Below are 24,821 nucleotides of genomic sequence, written 5' to 3'. Positions count from 1 at the left end.
TGCATTAGTCCAGGATCTCAAGGACAGCATGGCCTGTGCTCCCAGATCACAATCTGACCCAGAGCAAAATTGAGCTCTGTAAGTTCCTGATTTAGGTGTGGGTCTGAGCAATAGTTCTGTAGATTTACCTACAAGGAGTTTCAGGATATTGCCATTGGACTCAGCTACTATCTACCCACTGGAAAGTTATGCAGTGACAGAACTTTTCTGGGTAGAAATTCTTGCCTTGGTTATTCTTCTACAAGCTTCAGACTTGGCTAGTTGCTATACTAGTGATATGATCCATACAGCTACTGCTGACTTCTAAACTTTCTCCTTGTTCATTACACCACAGTAACACTGAAAACACTCTTTACTTCAGGTCACCTCTAGAAATCCTCCCTCTTCAGACCTCCCCATCTACAACTCAGAGCTGGTGAGTGAGCTACAAAGCTGCCAACTGGCAGTTCCTGCATCTGACTCAAGGCCTCTCTTTGCTGGATATGGGAATCTCTACTTGACTTGGTTCAAAGACTTTCCTGGAACGCACCCTGGAGCACTCCCAGCAGACTCCCATCTGCAGCATCTGCAGGCCTATCTTTCTTTGCCAATCTGGGCTAAAAAAAAAAAAAAATGGCCCATTCTTTTCTTGGATTTCCCAAGTTTTAGGTTAGTGTGTTTTATAGATCTGTTTGGAAGAGTACAAAGAAAAGTGAAGGAGAAGCAATCAATGGACAGAGAGTGAAGCAAGAAAATGAGTATGACAAAAGAAGCAATTTATTTAAGATGGAATGACATCACATGCATGGAGTTTGCCTGAGTAAAAACAGCATGAATTAGAGATTCATGATCTCATATATAACACTCTCACTGGGTTCTGGCTGTATATGAAATAATTTTTTGGAGAGTGTTTAAAAGTTTGCAAAAGGAAAATTTTTAAATATGGAAAACACTTTCAGTGGCTGCAAAAGATGTTGATATTGATGTAAATTGCAATTACATTTTTTGTTTATACTCACTATGAACACTGAATTAAATATTATATTCTATTTTTAATTAGTTCTTTGTGCCAAAGGAAAAAAAACAAGACTGATTTTATAAATAAATTATAAATGTACATTTTTGGATAACAATTATTATTATTACTGTTCAGTGGTGGTTCTTGAGGTTCTAATATTAATATTTGCAAATATTAGATGTGGGGCGGAGTATGAGACTGAAAAGTTAAGGACTAGCAACTAGGTTGCTTAACCTGGTTAATCCAAAATCAATAAATTTTCATAAAATAAAATAAAATATATTATATTATGATAAAATGGTAATATATTTTTTAATTTACAAATAATTTGAGTCCCAAATTCTAAAGTAAAAACTAATTAGTAAAGTGACTAGAATATAGATATAAGATTCTATTAGGCTGACACATTAAAAGGAACATGAAGAAAATAAAAAATATTCTTATAAACATCTATTATCTGAAAAGCAAATTTTTAATTTGGGTGAGTTGAAAAGGAGAATGTTAATAGTAGTAAATAGAATTTAAATCAAACAGATGCTTTTTTAATGGTATAACCATTTAAATACCAAAATTTAAAATAATAAATAAGGCAAATTAGGAAAAAATATTTCAGATTCACTTCTCGCCTACTGAAATTTTATCCATTTTATGGACAAAGCCACAAAAAGAAAGCTAAAATTAGCTTATAGATTTAACATATGTGTGTGCATATATATGTACATATACATAAATATATGTATATATGATAAATATCAAAGAAGATACAATATTAAAACTCAAAATTATCTTTTCTAGATTTTATAATATTAAAACTCAAAATTATCTTTCCTAGAGTTGTTTCAGGCTTTTTGCACAGAAAGCATCAACCCAGGTTTTATAATATCATAATTTAAGTAATATTACATTTTTGGAGATTTACCACAAACAAAGCAATTTCAATAAACAGTTACTGACTTCTAAAAATTTCAAAAGGCTAAATATTGGGTAAATATGATTTTTAAAGGTTATTTTATAACTCTTATATAACCCAATAGTGGCCAATTTTTGTAATTATTTTTATATTTTCTAACTGCAAACTAGAACTATGAATAAGCCAAATCATGAAAGGGAAAAGACATTACAATACAGACATAACTTGCAAATCTCTGATGGACATAATCAATTGTTAGGACATTGGTCATGTCATCCTTATATAATTTCCTTCTCATTTATAATTCGTGATCAAATTCTTATAGATTCATTTTCATGGATCTGATGGACCTAAAAATATTAAGAGAAACTGGAAATGTTTGGATATTTCCCTAACTTTTTGGTTGTTAAATCATGTTGGACAATCACCCCTACTTCTAAAATATCTATCAGTACTACTCTCAGACACAGACTCTGAATGGATCATGAGTCTATTCTAATAACCTGGTTAATGGAGATTTTTTTTAATGTTGAGATACATAGGCCCACAGATTTACAGTTTTTAGCACTAAGATTTTGCCTATAATAATAATTTTAACTGACTTCCAAAAATAAATTATTTCAAAAGTTGACTCTCCTTATTCTTCCTCTTGGAGCTTTTAATTAATCTGAGTTATAAACCAATAAGCCTTTTACAGTAACTATATTTAAGTCAGTTAAGTTTAAGTTAGTAACAACTATGTTAAGTTAGTTATAATTGTCTAAGATTGATATATCCTTATCTAATGACAGTTGAAATTTGAGAAACTTCATTTATTCCCCTTCCCTTCAAAGAGGGATCAGTGGTAAAGATAATTTATTTTTCTAGTTAGCAGAGTTAAATGGGATAGGGAAGGGAAGGACAGGATCTGGGAACAGAGGCTTGAAGTCAGGAAGATTCATTTTCCTAAGTGACACTTCTTAGCTGTGTGACCCTGAGAAAGTCACTCAACTTTGTTATCTTAGTTTTCTTATCTGTAAAATAAGTGGGAGAAAAAAACGACAAACTATCCTATTCTCTTTACCAAGAAAACCTAAATGAACGGTCCCAAAGAATCAGATACAACTAAAATGATTAAACAATTACAAAAGAGATGATTGACCATTACATAATATAAATCAAAATAACCTGTAATACATTTAAACTTTTGTTATGGTTGTATTTAAGATTAAAAATTTTTTCTTTTGTACTTCCAAACCAAAATATGAAATGACTTTTTGTAAAACTTTAATTTCTAAGACATAGTAAATCAGTCACATTCAAAAGTATCTCAGAGGAACAAACATGACCAAAAGATAAAACATCACAGTACAATCTATAAACAAGAAACATTTACCAGGGAGTTCAAAAATTTGTAAAGTAACATCACAACAGTGTGATTTTAGTTTAAAAGTTTAAAAAGTCAATACTGTAGATGTACTTACATTTTTCAAACGAAACAAAACAAAAAAGATCACATTACAAGAGTCCTGACATTGTGCATAAAATACTGTGCTAACAACAACAAAAAACCACATACTATTTTGGTCATATTTACGGTATACTGACATGAGCAACAGAAAAAAAAAAAAAAAAAAAGGCTAACTACGTATCACAATAAATGAGGCAGATGTGATGCCACCAAGATCAGCTGCATAAGCACCTTTAATGTAACTCAAGAGAGAAAAGAACTAAGAACATATTACCTATACATAGCAGTAATTTATGACAGTTTCAAGGATATTTTAATGAAATATATATGAATTGCATTGCTTTCACACTTAGCTCTAAAGGGAATTTTGTATGGAGAAAAGGTTATTTGTATACAGAATGTACATTAAGCTGCTTAAATGGATGTCAAATTTGGGTAATATCATGACAGAACAGTAGAAATTGGTTCAAATGTCTTCAGCAATTTATTAAAAATAGCAAAGAACCAATTAATAATGATCTATCATATTACACTGCCTCCTCTCAGGTTAAAGTGTCTTTCTCCCACTTAAGTGCGCTAATCCAAGAAACCTTTGTGACTAGAATGATTAACATTCCATTTAACAGATATGGGGGCACAGGAAGGCATGATAAAACAACCACTAGATTTAATATAGCCTCCTATCAATGCCTATCAAAAGGAAATGAAAAACACATGTAATTATAAACTCTGGGCTTCTTTTCTGTAGTAATACCTCTCCTCTTCCACTTAACAACTGAGAAAAAAGGAAGACTACAATGGAAACACTCAGTCATAATGCTTTGTTATCCCTCCTGTCATAGATCAGTGCAAAAAAAAAAAGTGTGTGGCATGGAGGGAAGGGCTCAAATAGATGAGCTTTAAAAGCAAATGTCTCAGAAGCAATTTGAAAAACAAATTTTCTAAAATATAGTGTCTGTTTTTAGAATCTAAATCTCTTGTGATTATGTAGTAAGCTGTGAATCATTTAATGATTTGTGCTCATCACAATCACTATCATCACTTCTGAGAAGCATTAAAAAAAGTTTAAAACAAGAAAAATTTATCTCTGCATGCTTTATATTACTTGCTTCTTCCTCATATCAATTTTGGAAATTAAAAATCTCTAGACATTCCAAAAACTTAATAAAAAGAGACAATTTCTGAAAAGATAATTTTACTCACCACTTTTTTTGATAGAACTCTTCCCTTGGGTGTACAATGCAAAGCTAAAATGCTATATAGACACTTTTAATGACCATACAACATAATCATCTAAGCTTTTGAGTATATTTCCCTCTTATAGTCTTAATCTGATTTTATCTATTAAATCCAGTTTATAAATCCTTTAGGCAGGGACTGTAATCCAATCTCCTATATAATGCATTGCACATAATTGATGTTTAAATTATTATTAATAGTGAAATAAGAAAGCAGTAGCAAGACAGCTGATCTTTATTAATAATCTATGTACTTAATATTCGTGGTACTATTTCTATTTCTCAAAAAACCCCACTTCTAATCCTAACTATGTTTTGTAAAAGCTTAATGAAATTGCTTCAGGAAATTTCACTAGTCCTAGATTCAGTGTTTAGAAACAATGGGGGTTCTTTTTTTTTTTTTTTTTTTTTTTTTTTTAAACAAACCTATATTGTGTTTTTGACAGGCTTTGGATCTCTCTGAAGGGAAGGGAAAACAGAGCAGTAGCAGGCTGCATGGAACTGGAGTCTTAAAAAGTTAATGTCATTTTCTTATCATTGGGTCTAAATAAAATTTTTAAATGCCAAATATACACATTCCAGTTTTATGGAAATATACGTACACATACACACACACACACACACACACACACACACACACACCACTCACACACTTCCTTAAGTTCAGCAATGTGAAAAACAATCATTTTAGTAACCTTGTCTGAACACAGACAATCTATTCCCATACACATAGTGCAGGTGTGTATATATAAATTGCATATATATGAATTGTGTGCAAATGTGTCCATATTATACATTTTTCATGCAGAATTCTGGTCATTTTACCCATATATGATAATGTTGAGTAAGATTTTCTATTTTTCAACAAGTGGCAATACAGTCAGCAAAATCATCTGATAGAAATAGATAATTTAAAAAATTATTACTTAGATCACACTGCACTGCAAAACTTTTCTTACATCAAGTCTGTTTATGCACTGATTGTAGATGCCAGATTTAAATCTGTATAATCCTGACATTTGAGTTATTAATATATGAAATACTAACATAAGGATAAAAACCTCAGTGATAAGAGGCTTATTACACCAAGTATTTCTGTTATATCAGTTTTTAGGCCATATAAGAACAGGGAAAAGATTTCACCTTACCTAAGGACCAAGATACCCACAAGTACTTGGGGCCTATGAGGTAAAATCATCATTACAGTGGAATTCCCACACTGGCCACTATTATAGGAGGTAATATTGACTAGAACAGACACAATTTTATTGAGTGAATGTGACTACATACTACTACTTACTATAGCTTATTCTAATGCAAAATATAAGACATTTCTGTGACTCTCTAACAAACACAGGAGGCTCAGGTTTAAGAAGAAAGTTTGTCCCTTGGGCTCATTGGCTGATCCACACAGTCTCTACTAATTACCAGAAACGTTAAGTTTCTATTATTGAAAATTAAACCTAGAGAAAACTTTAAGAAGACATTTCCAAATATTATTCTGGAATGCTCATCACTAGTTCTAATGTAGCTTACATTACAATAACTGACATTCACGAGCATTTAAAACTGCATTTTAGGTAAGATCTTCACTTTTACTTTCAATTAATTAAACCTTCTATTAATGTTTATATAACTTTTGGTCCAGTTTGTGATGGACATTCAATGAATCTTTTAAGTATCTCAAAACCTGTTATAAAGTACATTTTCATATTAGGCAAAGACAGGATATTCCCAAATATGGTAATAAGGATGTTACATCCACTGATGTAACATACTCGCAGAAAAGGAATTCCAAGTTCTTCTGAGGTTCCAGTCTTCAAGGAATCTGTATAACACGTAAGTACAGAGTAGATCAAAAAGTCAGACTAGAAAAAGGTGAATCTGAAGTAACCAAGTTCTCATGAGTACAGTGTGGAAAAATGGCATTTACAAGCTGGAGCTCAAAATATGAACCAAAAATTAGTACAAAAAATATTTTGATGATAGTGACAGGAATGTCATGAGGTCAGAGTTTTCAGTTCTTCTAACTGTAAAAGATTATCAATTGTCTCTCACAGTGATTTCTGATGCCCATTTGCAGCAGGTTTGCTTGTTTCCGAGTCTCTTGCATTGTTTGAGAGTTGAAGTTTGTGAAGACCTGCACAGACATTACAGATGGTGAGAAGGGAAAAAAGATATTAAACACAAGCTATCTCTGACTTTTAGGATCTGACAAAGTTTCATGGCAAATTGAACACAAATCACTAGCATCACCATGAGGTTACAGTCATTTTTCAAACAATATGTTTGCTACTCTGCACATGCTTGGTTGCTCAAGAAAAAAAAAAGAGTGACAAATATTCTCTTTCTTTATTTCCCCAGAATAAGGAGGTGAAATCAAAAGAGAATCTCATGCTAACAAAGTTCTAAATAATATAATAGATGTTTTACAAAATGTAGGAGGAAAGCAGTTCTTGCAAGCTTTTTTTTTTAACAACTTAAAATTTGCTTGTGTCAACTTTATTTTCTAAACATTCCAACAGATTAATTTTCCTTACTGATTTCTCAGCAACAAATCATCTGAAACAAGGTATAGAGTAAGAAGAGAGCTGAATTCAGAGTCAGAAGGCCTGAATTTGTGTCTGACCCCATTATTTTAGCTAGTTGTGTAGTTTCTCTTGTCCTCAAATTATACATCTGCAAAATGAGGGCAGTGAATTAGATGACCTCTAAGGTCCCTTCAGCTCTAGAATCAATGAATTGGTTCTTCCTTCTCCTCCAAATCTGACCACATTACCTACTTCATTGCTCAAAAAGTTGCAGTTGTTTCCTCTTAAAAGACAATGTCTTCACAAAATGCCTGACCCTATCACCTTTCCAAAAATATTTCAAATAAATGCCCCCACACTCTGGGTTCCCATACATGCTGCTGCCTGAAGAAGGCCTCTCCCACACTCCTCACAACCATCTTGGAAGGGAGGTACTAATATTATCCCTATTTTTCAGAGGAGGAAACTGATGTCAAAGGATTTGCCTACAGGCACACAGCTAGTGCCAAAAGGCTGGATCTGAATTCAGGTTTTCCCAACTCTAGTCCCAGTATTCACTCTACTGCATCATCTATTATGAGGAAAGAATAGAGAGACTGAAAGGCAATTCATTCCTCTAAGGGAACTCAAAAAACCCCACTTCTAATCCTAACTATATTTTGTAGAACCTGTTTTTATAACAGTATATTTGTCCAAAAAAATTTAAACAGCATCAAAACAACTTAGCAAAGAAACAAAAAAAGGATTCTACTAAACCAAAAATTAGGAGAATGCCAAATATTACAATTCATGAATCAGCTACTGTTGTAACCATATTCGAAATCTAACATTTAAAAGTAGCATACTTGAGTTCAAATATATAATTGTGATGTAAAATTTAAAAAACAACAACAACTGTGAATCCTAGTTTGTCCACAACTCTTACAGATTCTGCTGCCCCCTTTATTCAAAAGGCTGACATAAGCACAGGTTACCTTTGATCTTAGTTAAGTAGTATTTTACCACTTTTATGAGGCTTTCTTGGAATAATCCTTCATCTACAAAATGATCTGTCTAAAACCCTTCATTCCTAAGGTAAAGAATCCAGTCTAAGCACAATTATTCTCACTCTTGAAATGGCTGTGCATGTTTGGAGGGCAAGGAGTAGGGAGAGAAGATCACCAAATACAAAAATGCTTAGTCTTGATAAATTACATGTGGAGTGAGTGGTTGATTCCTAAGTGTTAAGAATAGAGCCAAGTATCATTAACTGTTAAAATGTACAAATACAAATAAGGGGATTGGTCAGTGGATAAGAGTGAAGGAAAAGGTACCAGCTTAAATGGAATAAGGGTGAAAGCTCTTCTTAGATTTATGATTTAATGCAATCAATCAGCAAACAGTTATTAATTCCTTCTATGTGGCAAACACTGTGCTAAGTGTGGGGAAAATGATCTTCCTTGTTAAATATTTCCGGGTCAAATAACACAGCAAGGAGGTTGGCCACCTATGATTGAAATAAAGTATAGGTGTGCATTTTCTGACTCAACTTTTCAGGGTAAAGTGGAAGGACTGAGAGCTGCACTGGGAATTGCCCTAGATCTGGGTCGCAATCCCAGGAGTAAGTCACTTGCCAAGAAGTATAGGCCTAGATAAATTGCTTAATCAGCTTCCTGCTCTGTAAAGTAATGAGGAGGAATTACATGTGTGTCTTACAGGGTGGCAAGCCTTTGAGTTCCTTAAGATTCTGCTTTCTCTTTTGTGTGGTATCTACTGACTATTAAAGCGCTAACATAAATGTCAATTGCTATTACTATTGCATAATACTTCAGGTACATGAAGTCTTGGGTTTGTTTGGATTTTTTGAGAATGTTAAAAACAAAAAACAAAACCTGGAGCCAATATGGAAATAAGTATGACATAAGATTTATGCTTTCTACAAGAGTTTAAAAAAAAAAAAGCACCCAACAACTTGATAATATCAGCAAACATTTACTATGCCAGGTATTGCACTTCACTCTATAATCATTATCATTTGATATTCATAACAACCATAGGAGGTAGGTCCTATTATTATATCCATATCACGGATGAGAAAATTGAGGCAAACAGAGGTTACGTGACCAGCGTAAGTCACACAGTTCCAAAATATCTGAATCCAGATTTGAACTCATGTCTTCCTGACTCCAGACCCTTGACAATTTTAATAGTGATTATATGTCAAATAACAGAGAATCCCCTCAAATCTGAAATAAACTTTGTCCCTAGATTATAACAGAATGCTTGTATTTTTACGTTGAAATATTATTTTATGTAGAGAATTATGGTTCAGCTACCATCATAGAATATCTATGCTCTGAGACTTCAAATCACGTCACGTCATGGAAGTGATCTGAGGCTCTTTAAAGTGGTACCAATAGAGTCCAAGTTCTGGCATGTTTTAATAATAAAGAATATATAATATATAATAATAAAGAATAAGAAACACAGATCCCAAGTGAAGTAACTGTCCAAGGAACTGATGAAACTACACAGTTAAGTCAAGGGTAGTGTTATAGTTTTATAGTTGAGTACCTAAATACCAAAGCTTTTTTTTTTAAACTCCTTAAGTATAAATCATCCTAATTTGAACTCAAAAAGCCCATTACCAAAAAATAGATTTATTTAGTTTATAAAGAATGTCATGTTAATGTCATTACTCCAAGGCTTTTAAAAGCAAAAGAACTGCACTTTGGAACCTGGCTGGATACTTCAATAAGGTTTTATACACTCTGATCTCTGGATTACAAGAGACTTAAAATTAACTAAAAGGTCATGAATAAGCATAATAAACACATACATCATTCCCCTTCAAACCCCAAATTACCTAAGGCCTTGAAAAGTTCTTCCCTTACAGCAGAGGTGAACTTTCTGACTAGACACAAAGTTGTCACAATAGCAAACAGCAAATTGTAGGATAATACAATGTAGAAATTCCCCAGCCAGTTAAATCTTCCAAAATCTCCAAGAAGATCAAATCTAGTAATTCCTGTTAAATAAACAGAAGAATATGACTCAATAAAATTCAGCATAAATATTTATTAACAATATTTAAGATTACAATGTAGAGCAGTATACAAAATCCTTTTTGTAATTTCTTTTCATCTTTATTACTTTTGATTTTCTACTGGGTCTTTTAAGGCATATGATTAAATTTGTACAATTAAGAGGAGATCCAGAATAATTTACTCTACCATTAGCATCAGAGTTATTTACAAAGCAACAAAAGGAAGGACAGGTGCTTAAATATCATCCTCAGATAGGAATTTGAATTAGCCTGGGATGTCATCAGTAAAAACTATGCTTACTGCAACCCAAATTCCCTAGGGCAGGAGCACACACGTGCAGGATGAATGATGAGCAATTCAACTACTGAATGATCAAGAATAAAAGAGTGGGATGAGAATAAGAGGATTTTGAAGAAATACAAGGAGAAGCAATGAAGAATAACTGTAGAATCCTCTGAAATAACCATGAAAATGGTCAAACTTAGAGCACAGATATCTAATAGCTTGGGGAACAAAAAGGCAAAGCCAAAATTATATGCTTGGCCAACTTTAACTATAGCCAGCAATTAAAGAGCAGTTTTCACATAGAAAGAGCATTGTATGGACAACTGAGCAAAAATTAATTGCTTTTCTGTTAAATCCACTATCATCCTGAAGAGAAATGTCAAGTCAACAAGTATTAAGCATCTACTATGTGCTAAGTGCTGGAGACATAGAGAAAGGCACAGCTCCTTATATCAAGGAGCTCACAGAGTAACGGGGTTGACAATCTGCAAAACAACCATTTATTATATATTAGACAGATACAGGATTACTGGACATAATCAATAGTGGGGAAACATTGATATTAAGAATGAGAAAAAGCTGCAGACACAAGGGTCACTGAAAATGGGGGTTTGTATAAGGAAGAAAGAAGTCAGCATCACTGGAACCAAAAATAAGGGGTGAGTGAGTATAAGGTATAAGGAGCCCAAAAAGGCAGAGGAAATCGGGTAAGTTACGGGGCTTAAAAGCCAAACCAGATTTTGTACTCGATCTTAGGGGTAATAGGGAGCTACTAGATAGAGTTTACTGAGTAAGGGACTGACATGGTTAGATGTGAGCTTGAAGATCATTCTGGTGGCTGAATGGAGGATGGATTAGAATGGAGAGAGAGACAAATCAACAATGACAACATACTGGATGTAGGGAGTGACATGTTGAGGAATCCAAGATGATTCCTAGGCAGTAAGCCTGGAAGACTGGTAAGATGGTGTTATCTTTGACAATAATAGGGAAATTTGAAAGAAAAGAGGGGAAGAACATGGATTGAGTTTTGGACATATTGAATTTAAGACATCTATAGAATATCTAATTGTAGTTGGAGATATCCAATAGGCAATTAGAGATACAAGACTCTAGGTCAGCAGAAAAGTTAGAACTGGACAAGAACATGGACAACATCCATGGGAGTTGCTGAGATCACTAGTGTAATATAAAGGAGAAAGAGAAGTGGGCTTCTGCTAGAGCTCTGTGGCCATCAGCTCTTAGCAGATGTGACTTGGATGAAGATCTAGCAAAAGAGACTGAAAAGGAACAGTCAAAAGGTAAGAGAAGTACTGGAGACCAATGTCACAGACAATAGAAAAGTAAGTATCAAGGAAAAGATAACAATATGGTCAAAGACTGCAAAGAGGAGAACTGAGAAAAGCCCACTAGATTTGGCAATTAAGAGATCACTGGTAACTTTGGAGAGCACAATTTCAGTTGATGTCAGAAACCAAATAGCAGAAAGGCCAGAAGACGATGAGAGGATTGGAAACAGACGCACTTTTATACATCAATTATGAAACCTACCATTCATCTCTTAATAGAGACATAAGCAAATCACAAGATGTAGAATGAAACAAAAATGTTCAGGCAAGGACGATGGAGCAATCTGTTTTATTTGACTAATTGCTTACAAAGTTTTATTTTATAAAACATGTTTGTGAGAGAAGGGAAAGAGAAAACAGTCTAGTAACAGGTTTGCCAGAAAGAAAAAAGAGGGGTATTAAAGAATATTTTAAATGCACAGAACAGAAAGAAAATAGAAAAGCAGAACAGTTTTGAAAATTACATACCGAATTTATCATTTGCTTAAAAGAACAAGTTGGTATTGAGATTCATATTTTGTTGTTCATTCCTTTTTTTTTTTTTTAAATTCAGTTGTGTACAACTTTTCATTACCCCATTTGGGTTGTGTTTGTTTTGTTTGTCAAAGATATGAAGTGGTTTGCCATTTCCTTTTCTAGATAATTTTACAGATGAGGAAATCAAGGTAAAAAGGATTATGTAACTTGCCCAGGGTCACACAGCTAATCAGTGTCTGAGAGCAGATTTAAACTCAGAAAACTGATATGAACTTGGGGATAGGAGCCTCCCCCATTTCTGGCCTAGCATTCTTTTGCGCCACCTAGCTGCCCAGAGATTCATACACAGTGCTTTTTTTTCTGTTCTACTTTGTTTATAGAAATATTCATTATGTTGGTGTTGGGTAAATGTAGAACAAAAATAAATAAAACTTTCAAATATGTGTGTGTGTATATATATATATATATATATATACACACACACACACACACATACACATAAGTATATGCATACATCTGAAATACTAAAAACACTGATGACAGTCATGTATCATAGAGGTGTTCAAAGTAACATAATTTAAGAGTATAAGTAGTATAGCTAGTCAAGAAGAAAAATTCTTGCTTAAAAGAGATCCAAATACTATTAACATTTCTTAAGAATTCTTAGTCTGTAGTCCTAACCAGTAATCAGGCTGCACATCTGTAAAAGGTAATATGTGTCAAAATACAGATGGTCTTCCAAAATATCACCCAAAGATATTTTTGTTTTCCACTAAATTCGATATGCATCTAATTAATCATTTCCTTTACATTAAGTTCAATTAAATTTTGTGTCATTAGTTCTCTGACTTTGTGACACATTCCCAACCCTAGAAGTTTCCACAAGCTTTGTACTGTATACCCTGGGCACTTGATCCCTGGGCAATCTCTCCACTCCAGTGCTAGTTCAATAGTCTATAACTATGCAACTTAGTTAGTAAAAGTTGTGCCAGAAAAGGAGAAGGAAGTTAGTAACAAGAATGAGTTGACAGTTCTATAAGAGTTGAAAATTATGTCAAACAAGAAAAAAATCTTTCTACTAAGAGACCTGGGGGCTCACTACCTTCTGTAATTCCTTATTTAGTTCCAAGGAGTCAGGCTCAAGTAGCAGAAGGAACCATTCAAACAAGGATTCTCTGTTTCATAGGCTTATTAGTTTCCAGGAAAATCAGGAAAAAGAAAAGATAGTCTTTTCAAATATTAGTAAAATCAAATTGGGGCCCATAAACCCTTACACTAATAATCCTATTAAACATTACATTGAGAAAACCTCTATGTAACTCTTTAATTTCAATAATTTTCTTCTATAATGAGATAGTCAATGTCCCCAATTAATGGAATTTATAATCTTAGTTTCTAAAATGATAAAAATCTATAAGTGCTAAAAAAAACAAAAACTATGTTGTTTAACTAAAAAAGTAATTCAAAATTTCTAAAACGCAAAATACACTGAAAACCAGTACTCCAAAACCCATATTTTATATAAAATTAACATAAATTATGACATTGCATTTTAACTTTTCTTACTGATTTTTATTTTATATTTCCTAGTTAGTGGTATATGACTACATATTCTCTCTTTATAAAAGTTCATGAAAATGATGATGAATAACAAATCTTAATCAGAAGTTCATTCTATTCAGCTGTATTTAACCCTAAAGTCAGGGTGACCTCAGGGTCTGGCCAACAAGACAAACTCTCTTCCATCACATATATAAAAATAACTTCTTCCCTGCATTTCACTCAGATATGTTGTACATACAATTACATGGATGACAATCACCCCTCTATTTCAATCCACAAAGAAAGAACATATAGAACCAAACTTTTCATTTAAATAAGATCTTCTTACTTCACTCTACAATACCACAAGTCAACAGAATTTATGTTTAACCCACCTGAATCAACTTTTACTTTCAGCAAGCATATTCATGTTCATAACTAGTAAAGAAGTTGATGTAATGTATATATTCTGATACTATAAAATGCTCATTAAAACATGACTAATAAACCATATTTTCTCAGTGTATTACAAATGCAAATAAGCTGGTCACAAAATCATTTCCATAACATAAGTTTGTTGGAATCCTTACTAATTGCTAAGTAATTAGAGTTGATCTAATCTTACAAGAAGATGTTTTGGGCAGAACCTGAAACAAGGTACTAAGTAGAACTACCCATAATCCCTCTCTCTGGAAGGAGCATAAATAGGCCAATGGGCCAGTCGGAGAGTTCTGGAGAGAGGAAGACGCTACAAGTCAAGATTTCACTGGAATGACATGAAGACTGGAGCTGGCTGGAGGCTGAAGAAAGCAGAGGCAGAGGCTGAAGGGCAGAACCTTTGGATTTGGAGACATCCGAAGGGCTCTAAGCCTCTGCCTCTGCCTTCTTCTGCCTCCAACAGAGATGGAAGATCTCTCTTATCTCCTTCTGGGGAGCCCAGCACCAACTTGCCGCGGAGAGAGGGCTTCTGGCGTAGCTCCACTGAAGTCCGTCAAAAGTGTTCTCTGCAGCAGAGTCGTTTCTCTCGAGTCTAGCGCGATCAGCCAGCCAAGAGGAAAAAATGTATTCTGGAATGGCTGTCTCGCCTTATATGTGAACCTTCTGAGAGAATGGGATTATGGGTTTTCTCCCATAGTGCTCTCTGGCCCAAAGAGCTTTAAGGTGTGGACTTTGAGTAAAGGTGGGAACACAAGCCTTGTCTTGATTAGTTCTACTTAGTACCTTGTTTCAGGTTCTGGCCAAAACAACTTCTTGTAAGATTAGATCAACTCTAATTACTTAGCAATTAGTAAGGATTCCAACATAAGTTGTTCTCAAATAACTGCTTTTCAAAATTTCCGATTTCTGCAAACACACCCAAACCTTTTACAAACCAATTTATAAATCAAAAATTAGGCATGAATCCATTCTTCCTTTTGGAAAACTCAAATGTTTAGTTTGAGTATTTAAAGTGTTTATGGTCTAAAAATTCTAACAACTATGTGTACTAAAAAAAGTTTTTATTTTCATAAAAGTATGATGTCTTTTTAGAAGCTATGAGATAATTCTGATATTACTAGATTTTTTTTGTAAATTGGCTTATTGTTAATCATTTGATTAACTGAAAACAAAAATAGGGGGATTTCTACTTTTGATGAAGGAAACAGTGCTTTTTTAAAAAGTGCCTACTTTAAACTTTTACTAAATTTGCAGTCTCATTAGCCCTTAAATCATTAAAAATACAAAGCAGTGATCAAATTATGAGAATAACACTTTATTAGGATTAGAAAAATGCAAAAATCTTTTTGAAAAACAAAAAAAAAAAAAAAACAAAAACAATCTCGAATTTCAAGAAAAGGAGAAAAACTATGGCTGAAGGGGGCATAAAACTATCCGAAATTTAATCTAAGCAATTTGATATTACTTAAAAAAAAAAAAAAGTAGATCAGTGGAACAGCCTAGATAAGCAAAAAACAAAACAAAAACAAATATCATAACCAAAAACAATCCAGTATTTGATAAATGCTATTTATTAAGAAAAGGATTCCCTTTTTGACAGTCATATTTGGAATACTGGAAAGCAATTAGTCAGAAATTAGATTTTGACCAATACTCTACACAACACAATACCAAAATAAATATAAAAGTTTGTCCATTAAAAAAATGAAAATGCTAAAATCAAGCACCTTTTAAAACCACAGCTATAGTAAGAATCCTTAACCATATAAAGAAGGTCAATTATATAAAATTTTTAAAATTTTGCACAAATAAATTCATTGAAAGCAGAATTAAGAGAAAATGGCAGATTTTTTTTCTTGTTCATAGTTTTTTTCCCTTTTGATGATTTTTCTTGTGCTGAATAACAAATAACAACAAATAACATATATTTATAAGAATTGCACATATTTAACACATCAGATTGATTGTTGTCTTGGGGAAGGTGGGAGGAAAATTTGTGACAGAGTTTTATGAAGATGAATATTGAAAACTATGTATTTGGAAAAATAAAATACTATTTTTAAAAAGTGGCAGATTATGAAAAATATTTGTGCCAAATACGATTGTTAAATCACTATCCTAGACTTCAATTTGGAATAGAGAAAGAAATGAGTAAAACAACCCTTTTGGCTCTATAATCTCATTACTGGGCATATACCCAAAGAAAATAAAACCAAAAATAAAATGCTATACCAAAATAAAGTTCGAATATAATAACAAAATATTCATAGTAGCACTCTGTGATAATAAAGAACTAGAAACAAAGTAGATGACAATATATTGTGTAGGAGATTTAAAAAAAAAACTATGGTATGTAAAGATAATGAAATATTTTGCTATAAGAAATGGCAAATTTAAGAAATTTAGAAAAATATGGGAATATTTGTTATGAACTGATTCAGAAGGGGGAAAAACAACCAAGAGAACAATATATTACAACAACTGTGACAAGAGTAAAACAAAGTTAAATTGAAAAAAAATGGAGGAATGGGAAAAACTAATGAAGATCTAGGAAAAAAAATAAAGCCTACCTCCTTCTTAATGGAAGGTAGGTAACTAATAGTATAGAAAACTGTATACAATGTCAAGGTATGACATCTGTATTGAATGTTTTTGCTTACTTGTTTTTCTGTTTCGCTTCTGACCTCTGCTTCCTTTAATCTACCCTCCCTTCTATCAGTCTCTCCCTTTCTTTTTATCTCTTTCCCCTCATATTTCCCTATAGGAAAAGACAGATTTCTGCTATCTCTTTGAGCCAATTCTATTAAGAGTAAGATTCAATTGTTGCTTCCCACCTCTACTCCCCCATCATTCTATCCAGTGTAAAAGTTCTTCTATTCATGCCTCTTTTATGTAAGATAATTTACCTCATTCTATCTCCCTTCCCTTTTCTCCCAGGGCATCCATCTTTCTCACTCCTTAATTTAAAAAAAAAAAAAATTATCCCATCACAGTCAACCTATCCATCCTTCTATCTGTATAAATTCTTTGAATTAATTAATTATATATAATGATAAACTTCTTAGAAATAAGTATCATTTTTCCATAAAGGAATGGAAACAGTTTAAACACTGAATCCATCATGATTACTCTTTACATTTATGCTTCTCTTGAGACTTCTATTTGAAAGACAAATTTGGTATTCAGCACTACTTTTCATTCATAAAGAATGCTTTTAAATGCTCTATTTTATTAAATATACAAATACAAACCTCCTTCACCTTGGAACTGTGAGCAGGACCCTTATATTCCTGCTATCATGAGTGCTAATGAGCTCCTCTTAGCTCTTGGTCTGTGACATGGAACTGTGTATGGGCAATGCAACAGTTACACCCACTCCCAAGAAAAAGTTACACCACTCCCTGTAATCTCCTTCTGGCTACTTGTCTGACCTCACTATTTGCAGGTTGAAGGCTCCTGATAAATCTGCTGCTGGCATTAGGACTGACCACCATTCCATTGAGATGACATTTCTGCTGACTTAACTTGTCCTAGGCTGGACCCCCTTTTGTTGCTTCTGACACTCTAGAATTCAATTTGAGATGTTATTTTAAATCATTTGGAACGGTATTTGGGAGAGATTAGACGAGTTCCTCTCCCATCTTAGTTCCATACACATTTAATTGTTTTCTAAAGAAAACTCTTCTCAGAGGAAGATGGGAAATGAGACTTTGATATAAAAACAAAACTTTTTATTTAATATTAAGCAGTAAACACACCAGTTTTTGTATAGTTCAAATTAAATTTCACTAGAAAGACTGCATTTAGTATTAAACACTAAGTAGGGCCAACGTTAACATGGCATTCTCTGAAGAAAGAGTAGGTACCTATCTCACAAATACCCTTTGAGATAAATAGTGGAAGGATGATTATTTCTATTTTATAGATAAAGAAAGGCTTAAAGATAAAGTATCTTATCCTTGATTAGACAACCAGTAAATAACTGAGTTGTGGTTAGAAAGAGGAAGAAAATGTGGGTTAAAAATAAGTTAAGGTCTACTTTATAGATTTTTTCATTTCTGTTGCAGTCACTTAAAACTTTACTTATTCAGAATATTATTGTGATGGGCATTCAATATGCCCCCACTAGAGCTCTCACCTACCTTGTAGGTCTAATTTCAAATTATTACCTTTCAATCACTCTCTAATAAAATTTACCTGGAGGCTATTCCTCATACAGGACTTCCATTTCTACACCCTTACATGAAGAGTTTCCTTATATCTTCAGTGCCTTCTCTGCTCATCTTTAGAATAGATAGACATGAACATGTCACATCCTGAGCTTCTTGCAAAGTATAACTTGGGTGTTAGCTCCAATATACGGTCTCACATGACTCCCTGCTGAAATATGTGTTCTCTCCATCCTGAAATTACTTTGTATATATTTTGTATTATTATTTTGTATATCCTTTTCATACCCCATTTTCCCATTCCGTATGGAATTACGAGCACCTTGTAGGCTGATATAGCCTCAGTACCTAGTACACAAACTTAACAACACTGTGTGAAGTGTATGTTTATTGCATTGTTTAATTGAGATCTGATATTCCATGACCCAACTACTATTGGAAGAACACTAGTATTAAAAAAGATGACCCTAGATTGTAAACAGGTAATTGGGTTCATTAAAAAATCTGCACACTTTCTCCAAAGATCACTAAAATACTTCATTTTTTTTTGGAAGAGGAATAAAAGGGAAATGAACAAATTATACTTGGTTAGACAGTACAATGAAAAGAAGGCTGAGCCTGGAGCCAAGAAGTCCTGAGTTCAAATCCCACCTCAGACAATTATTATGTAACCCTGAATAAATCATTTATCTTTGTCTGCCTCAGCCTTCTCAACTGTAAAATGGGAATAATGATGGCTCCTACCTCCTAGAGTTGCTATGAGGAACAAATGAGTTTTTTAATTTTAATTTTCATTGTTTATTTTTTATATTTTTAATGGTATTTTATTTTTCCAAATATATGCAAGACAGTTTTCAACATCCATCTTCACAAAACCTTGTATTCCAAATTTTTCTCCCTTTCTTCCCCCTTCTTTGTTCTTCAAGTCAGCAAGTAATCTCATATAGGTTAAACATGTGCAATTCTTCTAAATATATTTCTATATTCAATTCATCATGCTGAGCAAAAAAAAAAAAAAAATCAGATCAAAAGTGATAAAACATGAGGAAAAAAAGGAAAAAGCAAAAAAACCCAATAAGCAAACAAATAACAAAAAGGTGAAAATACTATGCTTTTAACATAGTGCCTGATGACTAGTCCTTAATGACAGTTTTCTTCCTTCCTCTCTCCATGATTCAGAGTCCATATTCTTTGTATTTCTCAGTTCTGCTTAGTACAGATGTCATAAAATTAGAGATAAGATTTTATAATGTAGAGACTGTGCTTTGATTTCTGCCAGTACATTTTCTATAATGGAAGACAATAATTAAGTCACATATTTTTAGCCTTCTTTGAGCTAAACAGATTCAACAAATATTTATGAAAGACATACTGTATGCAAAGCACTATTTTAGGTTATTAGAAAGATAAAAAGTTTAGAGAATAAAAAGTTCCTGATCTCATGAGATTTAAGAGTTTCTTAGGAGAATAAAAAACATGCATTCACAACAATGCACAATAAATGTATTTGGGAAGTACAAAACAAACTGGGAAATGAAGTCTGAGAAGGAAGGTTGTCTTCCACCAAGAGAACTTGAGATGACATAGAGGAGGAAGTCTCACATAAGAGTAGGACATTAAAGGATAAGTAAGAATTCAACATTTAAGGAAAGGGAAGGAGGATTGCAGGATAAAGAACAGCGTAAACAAAGGCATGGTAAATGAAGGTGTAACCCCTTTTTTCAAATAGTTTGTAATTTCTTATCTGTGTTTGACAACAGACTCTTGTCAATTTGCTCATAACTTTTATAAAATATCCTAAAATTAAACATACTACTTCTTCAAAAGTAAGATTCACATATCATATAATATCAGAATCGTTTCTCAATTTTTGCATGTATTTTTTGGCAGGGGACAGGGAAGGAAGAGTTGGAGGATATCAAAACTCCTTATTTTATGAATAAGTACTACTCCCAAAATGGGGCACTTCTTTCCACTGAATACTTTTTAATATTATTATGACTTTTTTTCTTCCTCATTGAAAATACATTATCTATTAATAGTCTCCTTAATTGGTCTGAGCTCTTCTATGACTCCTGGTTCTTTCAGCATTCAGTATTCTTGGTAATGTTTCTGTCCACAGAGCACAAACTCTTACTTTTTGTTTAGCCAATTTGGGCATGATATTTCAGTTTTTCAAGGTCAATTTGAATATGTTTCTAATTAAAGAGAATTAACTCACAATCTAATTATTTTAAAATTTTACTTACTCTGATTACTTTTCCTTAGGAATAGCCATTTAACTCTCATGAGTTTTCTTAATTTTTAATCTTAATTTTTAATGCTATTTAAGTATTTAATAATGCTAACTTCATTCCTTTCTAAGTTTTCATTCTTTTCCCCTTGAGTGCATTATATTCCATGTGGAAAAGATAGAGCAAACTTTTCTCCACTCTTCTTGAAATGATTGTTAAAATGTTATAAATATTCATAAGTAGGTTTTTGTTAAGTTTTCTAAAATCTGAAAATGCTAGTAGCTAGCTAATAATTATCTTATTAAAAATAAATAAAAATCAGTCTCTTGAATACTATACATTTTACCACATACTTTAAGATTTAATAGCTAGTTTAAGAGAAAACAATTCCTTATGTTAGATCTCATAAAACTTCCTGAACTATAAACAGACTATTATCTCTCTGACTGATTCCAAGCACTTTCTTAAATAGAAATAAGGTTTTGTTTTTTTTTTTAAGTTTCCTAATTCACACTTTTATTAATGCAATAAACCAATTCTAGTAGATAGACCAGGAAACTACATGTTTTGGTTTAAAATAACATTCAGATGTCTAAATTCTAATTTGGGGGGAAGGGGAGAATTTCAAACCTTATCCACTTCTATCTTACACTGGTCTGAACAATGACAAGGAAAGGAGAGGGAAGGGAATAATTGAAAATAAAGCATCATTGTAGAACACCATGCAGTTCCTATAGTAAGGACTTTAAAATATACTTGAGATGCTCAGATGTATGCACAGACAACTACAAAAAGACTACACTGAAAGACAAATAGAAAATTGAAAACAAATAGAAAAAAAAGATTGCTATATTCTCCATGGAGAAGTAAAAATAGGAGCTGGCAACTGTCAATTTGTTCAAATGCAATAAGATTGTAATTTTATGGGGCCCTAGTCACCTTGACTTGTATTTATGAAAAGCATACACAAAAAGACCACCATAAAGATAATTGCAATGCATGTGCCAATATATATGGCATTTAAAGTAGAGAAATAAAGTAGAGAAAACAGAGACAAGAATACATAAAAACCAAATCAATATATAAGTTGACACTTGCTGGTTTCATTATGAAAATGAACATGAGAGAGCTGTGAAGAATATTTTGGAAAATAGCCTCATTAATTTCTTAGTCCCGAATCCTAAATTCTTATAAACTACCAAAAGCCCCACTTGTATACCACAAAAACTTTATTCAAGACAAGAGTCAGAAAATATTAGAAATGGCAAGTATTAATTATCACAATAAAATGTAATGGGCAATTCTTGACAATTGATTATTGACAAGTTTGTCATTTCAGAATCAGATATTTATGTATAGTCAAATCATCAAACTAGAGTTCAAAATTAGAAGGTACTGTGTGTAATGACAATAGCTCCAAACTGTTGCTGCTGAAAAATGGGTAATTAAATAAAAAGCTGATTTATTTTCACCATTTCTTTCAACAGCTTAAGCATCAAAGATCTTTAATTATTCTTGGCATAAATCACACTTTACCTTAATTTCTGGTTCTGATCTCTACATTTTTACACATAGTCCTGAGTCTGACTAAATTACTTCCAAAGAGCCTTTCCAGAGTGATCCTTCTGGAAACTCTTTTCGAGTGAAAAATTCAAATTATTTCTAAAACAATTATGGTACAGACAAAAATCTAAGTAATGCTTTGCTTTCCCCAATCCCAACCTCCTAACTCCTAAAATTATTCCCGTGGTACTCCTAATACTGCTTGCCACCAAATAAGTGGTGACTAAAACAAAACAAACTGATGCTATCTAATCTCAAAAAAGTTACTGCTGTTGTGTAACACTTCTTTTTTTTAATTTTAATAATCAGTTTCTGAAATTACTGTTCCAAACATTTTTTCTCTCTTTAAATCCTATTTCACTTCATTTCTCAGTACATGAATTTTTCAATGAAAAGACTAGGCTCATATAAAGAGGAAATAATCAGGTTTTTGTGATTTCATCTTCTCTCTCAATTCTTCTAAATGTCTGAAACTTCCTTTATTTATCTCTTCCTCTTCCAGTTTGAAGGGAAAAGATAGCCTTCATCTTTGTGAAGCCTTCTAGCTGCATCAATGGAAAACACTTCAATATTTCCACTCAAATGGATCCTTCTCCAATCTATAAAAAAACTCGTATTTCTTAAACTCCAAACAAAAAAATCCTTTCTTTGACTCTATTTTCTAATCATGTTGGTGTCCATATACTCTCTCTTATTATTAAAATTCTTCATTGCAAAACTTGTTCTTCTTTAAAATTCTGTTTTTAATTTTTTAGGTATTAACCTGATGAACACTAAACATAAATTTACAAAGAAGAGAACAAGTTTATATATGTCCAATCACTAAACACTTATTAAGAACCTACTATGTGTTGGCTCTGTGCTAAGTGCAAGGGATACCACAAGAGAGCAAGAAAAAGTCCTGGTCCTCAAAGAGCCCACAATCTTTATAGAAGAAGCAATATGCAAACAAATATATGCAGGATATAGAGGACATAATTAACAGAGGAAAGCCATTAAAATTAAAAGCTTAGGAGGAAGAGAATTAAGCATTTATGCCGTAACAACAATATACTAAGAGCTTTACAAATATCTCATTTGATTCTCACAATAACCCTGTAAGTTAAGTGCTGTTATTATCTCCATTTTGCAGATGAGGAAATTGAGGCAAACAGAAGCTAAGCGATTTGCCCAAGGTCACACCACTAGTGTCTGAGGCTGGTTTTGAACCCAGATTTCTCTGACTCCTAGCCCAAAACTGTCTCCACTGTGCCACCTACTACCTCTAGCTTAAGAAGATTTCCAGTAAAAAAGGAAAAAAAACCAAAATTTTAGTGGAAACTTCAAAGAAGCCAGGGAAGACTGGAAGAAGGAGAGTGTTCCAAGCATGAGGAACAGCCACAGAGAATATCAGGAGCTGAGAGATGGAGTGTTTTGCTCAAGGAACATGCAGCAGGTTAGTGTCACTGGACTGAAGAATATGTGTCAGGGAGTAAGATTTAAGAAGATTGAAGAGACAGGAGAAGGTTATTAAGAGAAGGTTTTGAATGCCAAACAAGGAGCAACAATGCAGCAACAGGGAGCCAATTGCAAATTTTTAGCACATAATTTTTTTAAAGTGTGTAATAAATTCAATACCTCAGTTTCAATGGTGTCCTGTTTTATCTGACCCTCTGAACTTTTTCTCTTCTCTTCTAAACAATTTAATTAATGCTTCATCAGTGTTCTTGTCTTTTTCTTCTTTTTTTTTTGCATCATCATAACCCAGATGTATCCCATCAATTCTCCACCCAAACCTTCAAAGTCCATCCATGTAGCATATGTATGCCATATTTGAAAATATACATCTCGTTCTGCAAGTCTACTATTTCTCAATCAAGAGATGGCAAGCATGGTTTACCACTTATCTTCTGGAACCATGGTTGGTCATTACATTGATCGTAGTTCTTAAGGCTCTCAGAGCTATTTTTCTTTACAATACTTGAATCATCTTAATTTTTTTTCTCTTTTTGCTCCCTTTATTCTGCATCAGTTCTTATAAGTCTTCTGAAGTTTCTTTGAACCCATCTCTAGAGGTGTCACACTTGGAGCCTACTGGCCCATAATTCAAAGTACAACATAAATCAGATTAAAACATAATTGAGCAATGTTTAAAAATATAAAAAATTTAACAATAAAACACAAATAATCTTAATCTGAGTTTTCCTAAATTAAATGTAGCCTAAAGGGATCCATTTCTATTTGAGTTTAACACCACTGCATTATAGCATAATAATATTCAATGCATTTGCATAATTCAATAATTTGTCAAACTACTGCCCAATTAATGGGTCATGCTGATAGTTTCCAGTTTTTTGCTACAAGGGAGAATGTTAAGTGGTGCAATGCCAGAAAACCAGGCTTGGAGTCAGAAAGACTTATCTTTCCAAGTTCAAAATCTGGCCTCAGACATATTTTAGTTGTGTGACCCTGGGCAAGTCAATTAACTCTGTTTGCCTCAGTTTCCTTATCTGTAAAATGAGCTGAAGGAAATGGTAAACTTTATCTTTTGCTCCTTTATCTTTGCCGAGAAAAAAAAATAGGGTCAGAGAGAGTCAGGTATGACTAAAAACCACTTAATAATAGAATGCTAT

The 24,821-nt window shown here is 33.0% G+C and overlaps 1 protein-coding gene across 1 annotated transcript in view; it reads right to left on the bottom strand.

The window, feature by feature from the left end:
- Positions 1-3,156: 3,156 nt before the first annotated feature.
- LMBR1 (limb development membrane protein 1) overlaps positions 3,157-24,821 on the bottom strand; it is a 177,891-nt gene continuing 156,226 nt past the window's right edge. Inside the window, exons 16-17 of the mRNA XM_051962658.1 lie at positions 9,972-10,133; positions 3,157-6,735 (exon numbers count right to left, since the gene is read on the bottom strand). Coding sequence (XP_051818618.1) covers positions 6,650-6,735; positions 9,972-10,133 — 248 coding nt within the window. The 3' untranslated portion in view covers positions 3,157-6,649. The remainder of the gene's footprint in view (positions 6,736-9,971; positions 10,134-24,821) is intronic.

Source organism: Antechinus flavipes, chromosome 5, assembly GCF_016432865.1.
Source record: "Antechinus flavipes isolate AdamAnt ecotype Samford, QLD, Australia chromosome 5, AdamAnt_v2, whole genome shotgun sequence".
Lineage (NCBI taxonomy): Eukaryota > Metazoa > Chordata > Mammalia > Dasyuromorphia > Dasyuridae > Antechinus > Antechinus flavipes.
This window is presented reverse-complemented; position numbering and strand designations above follow the sequence as displayed.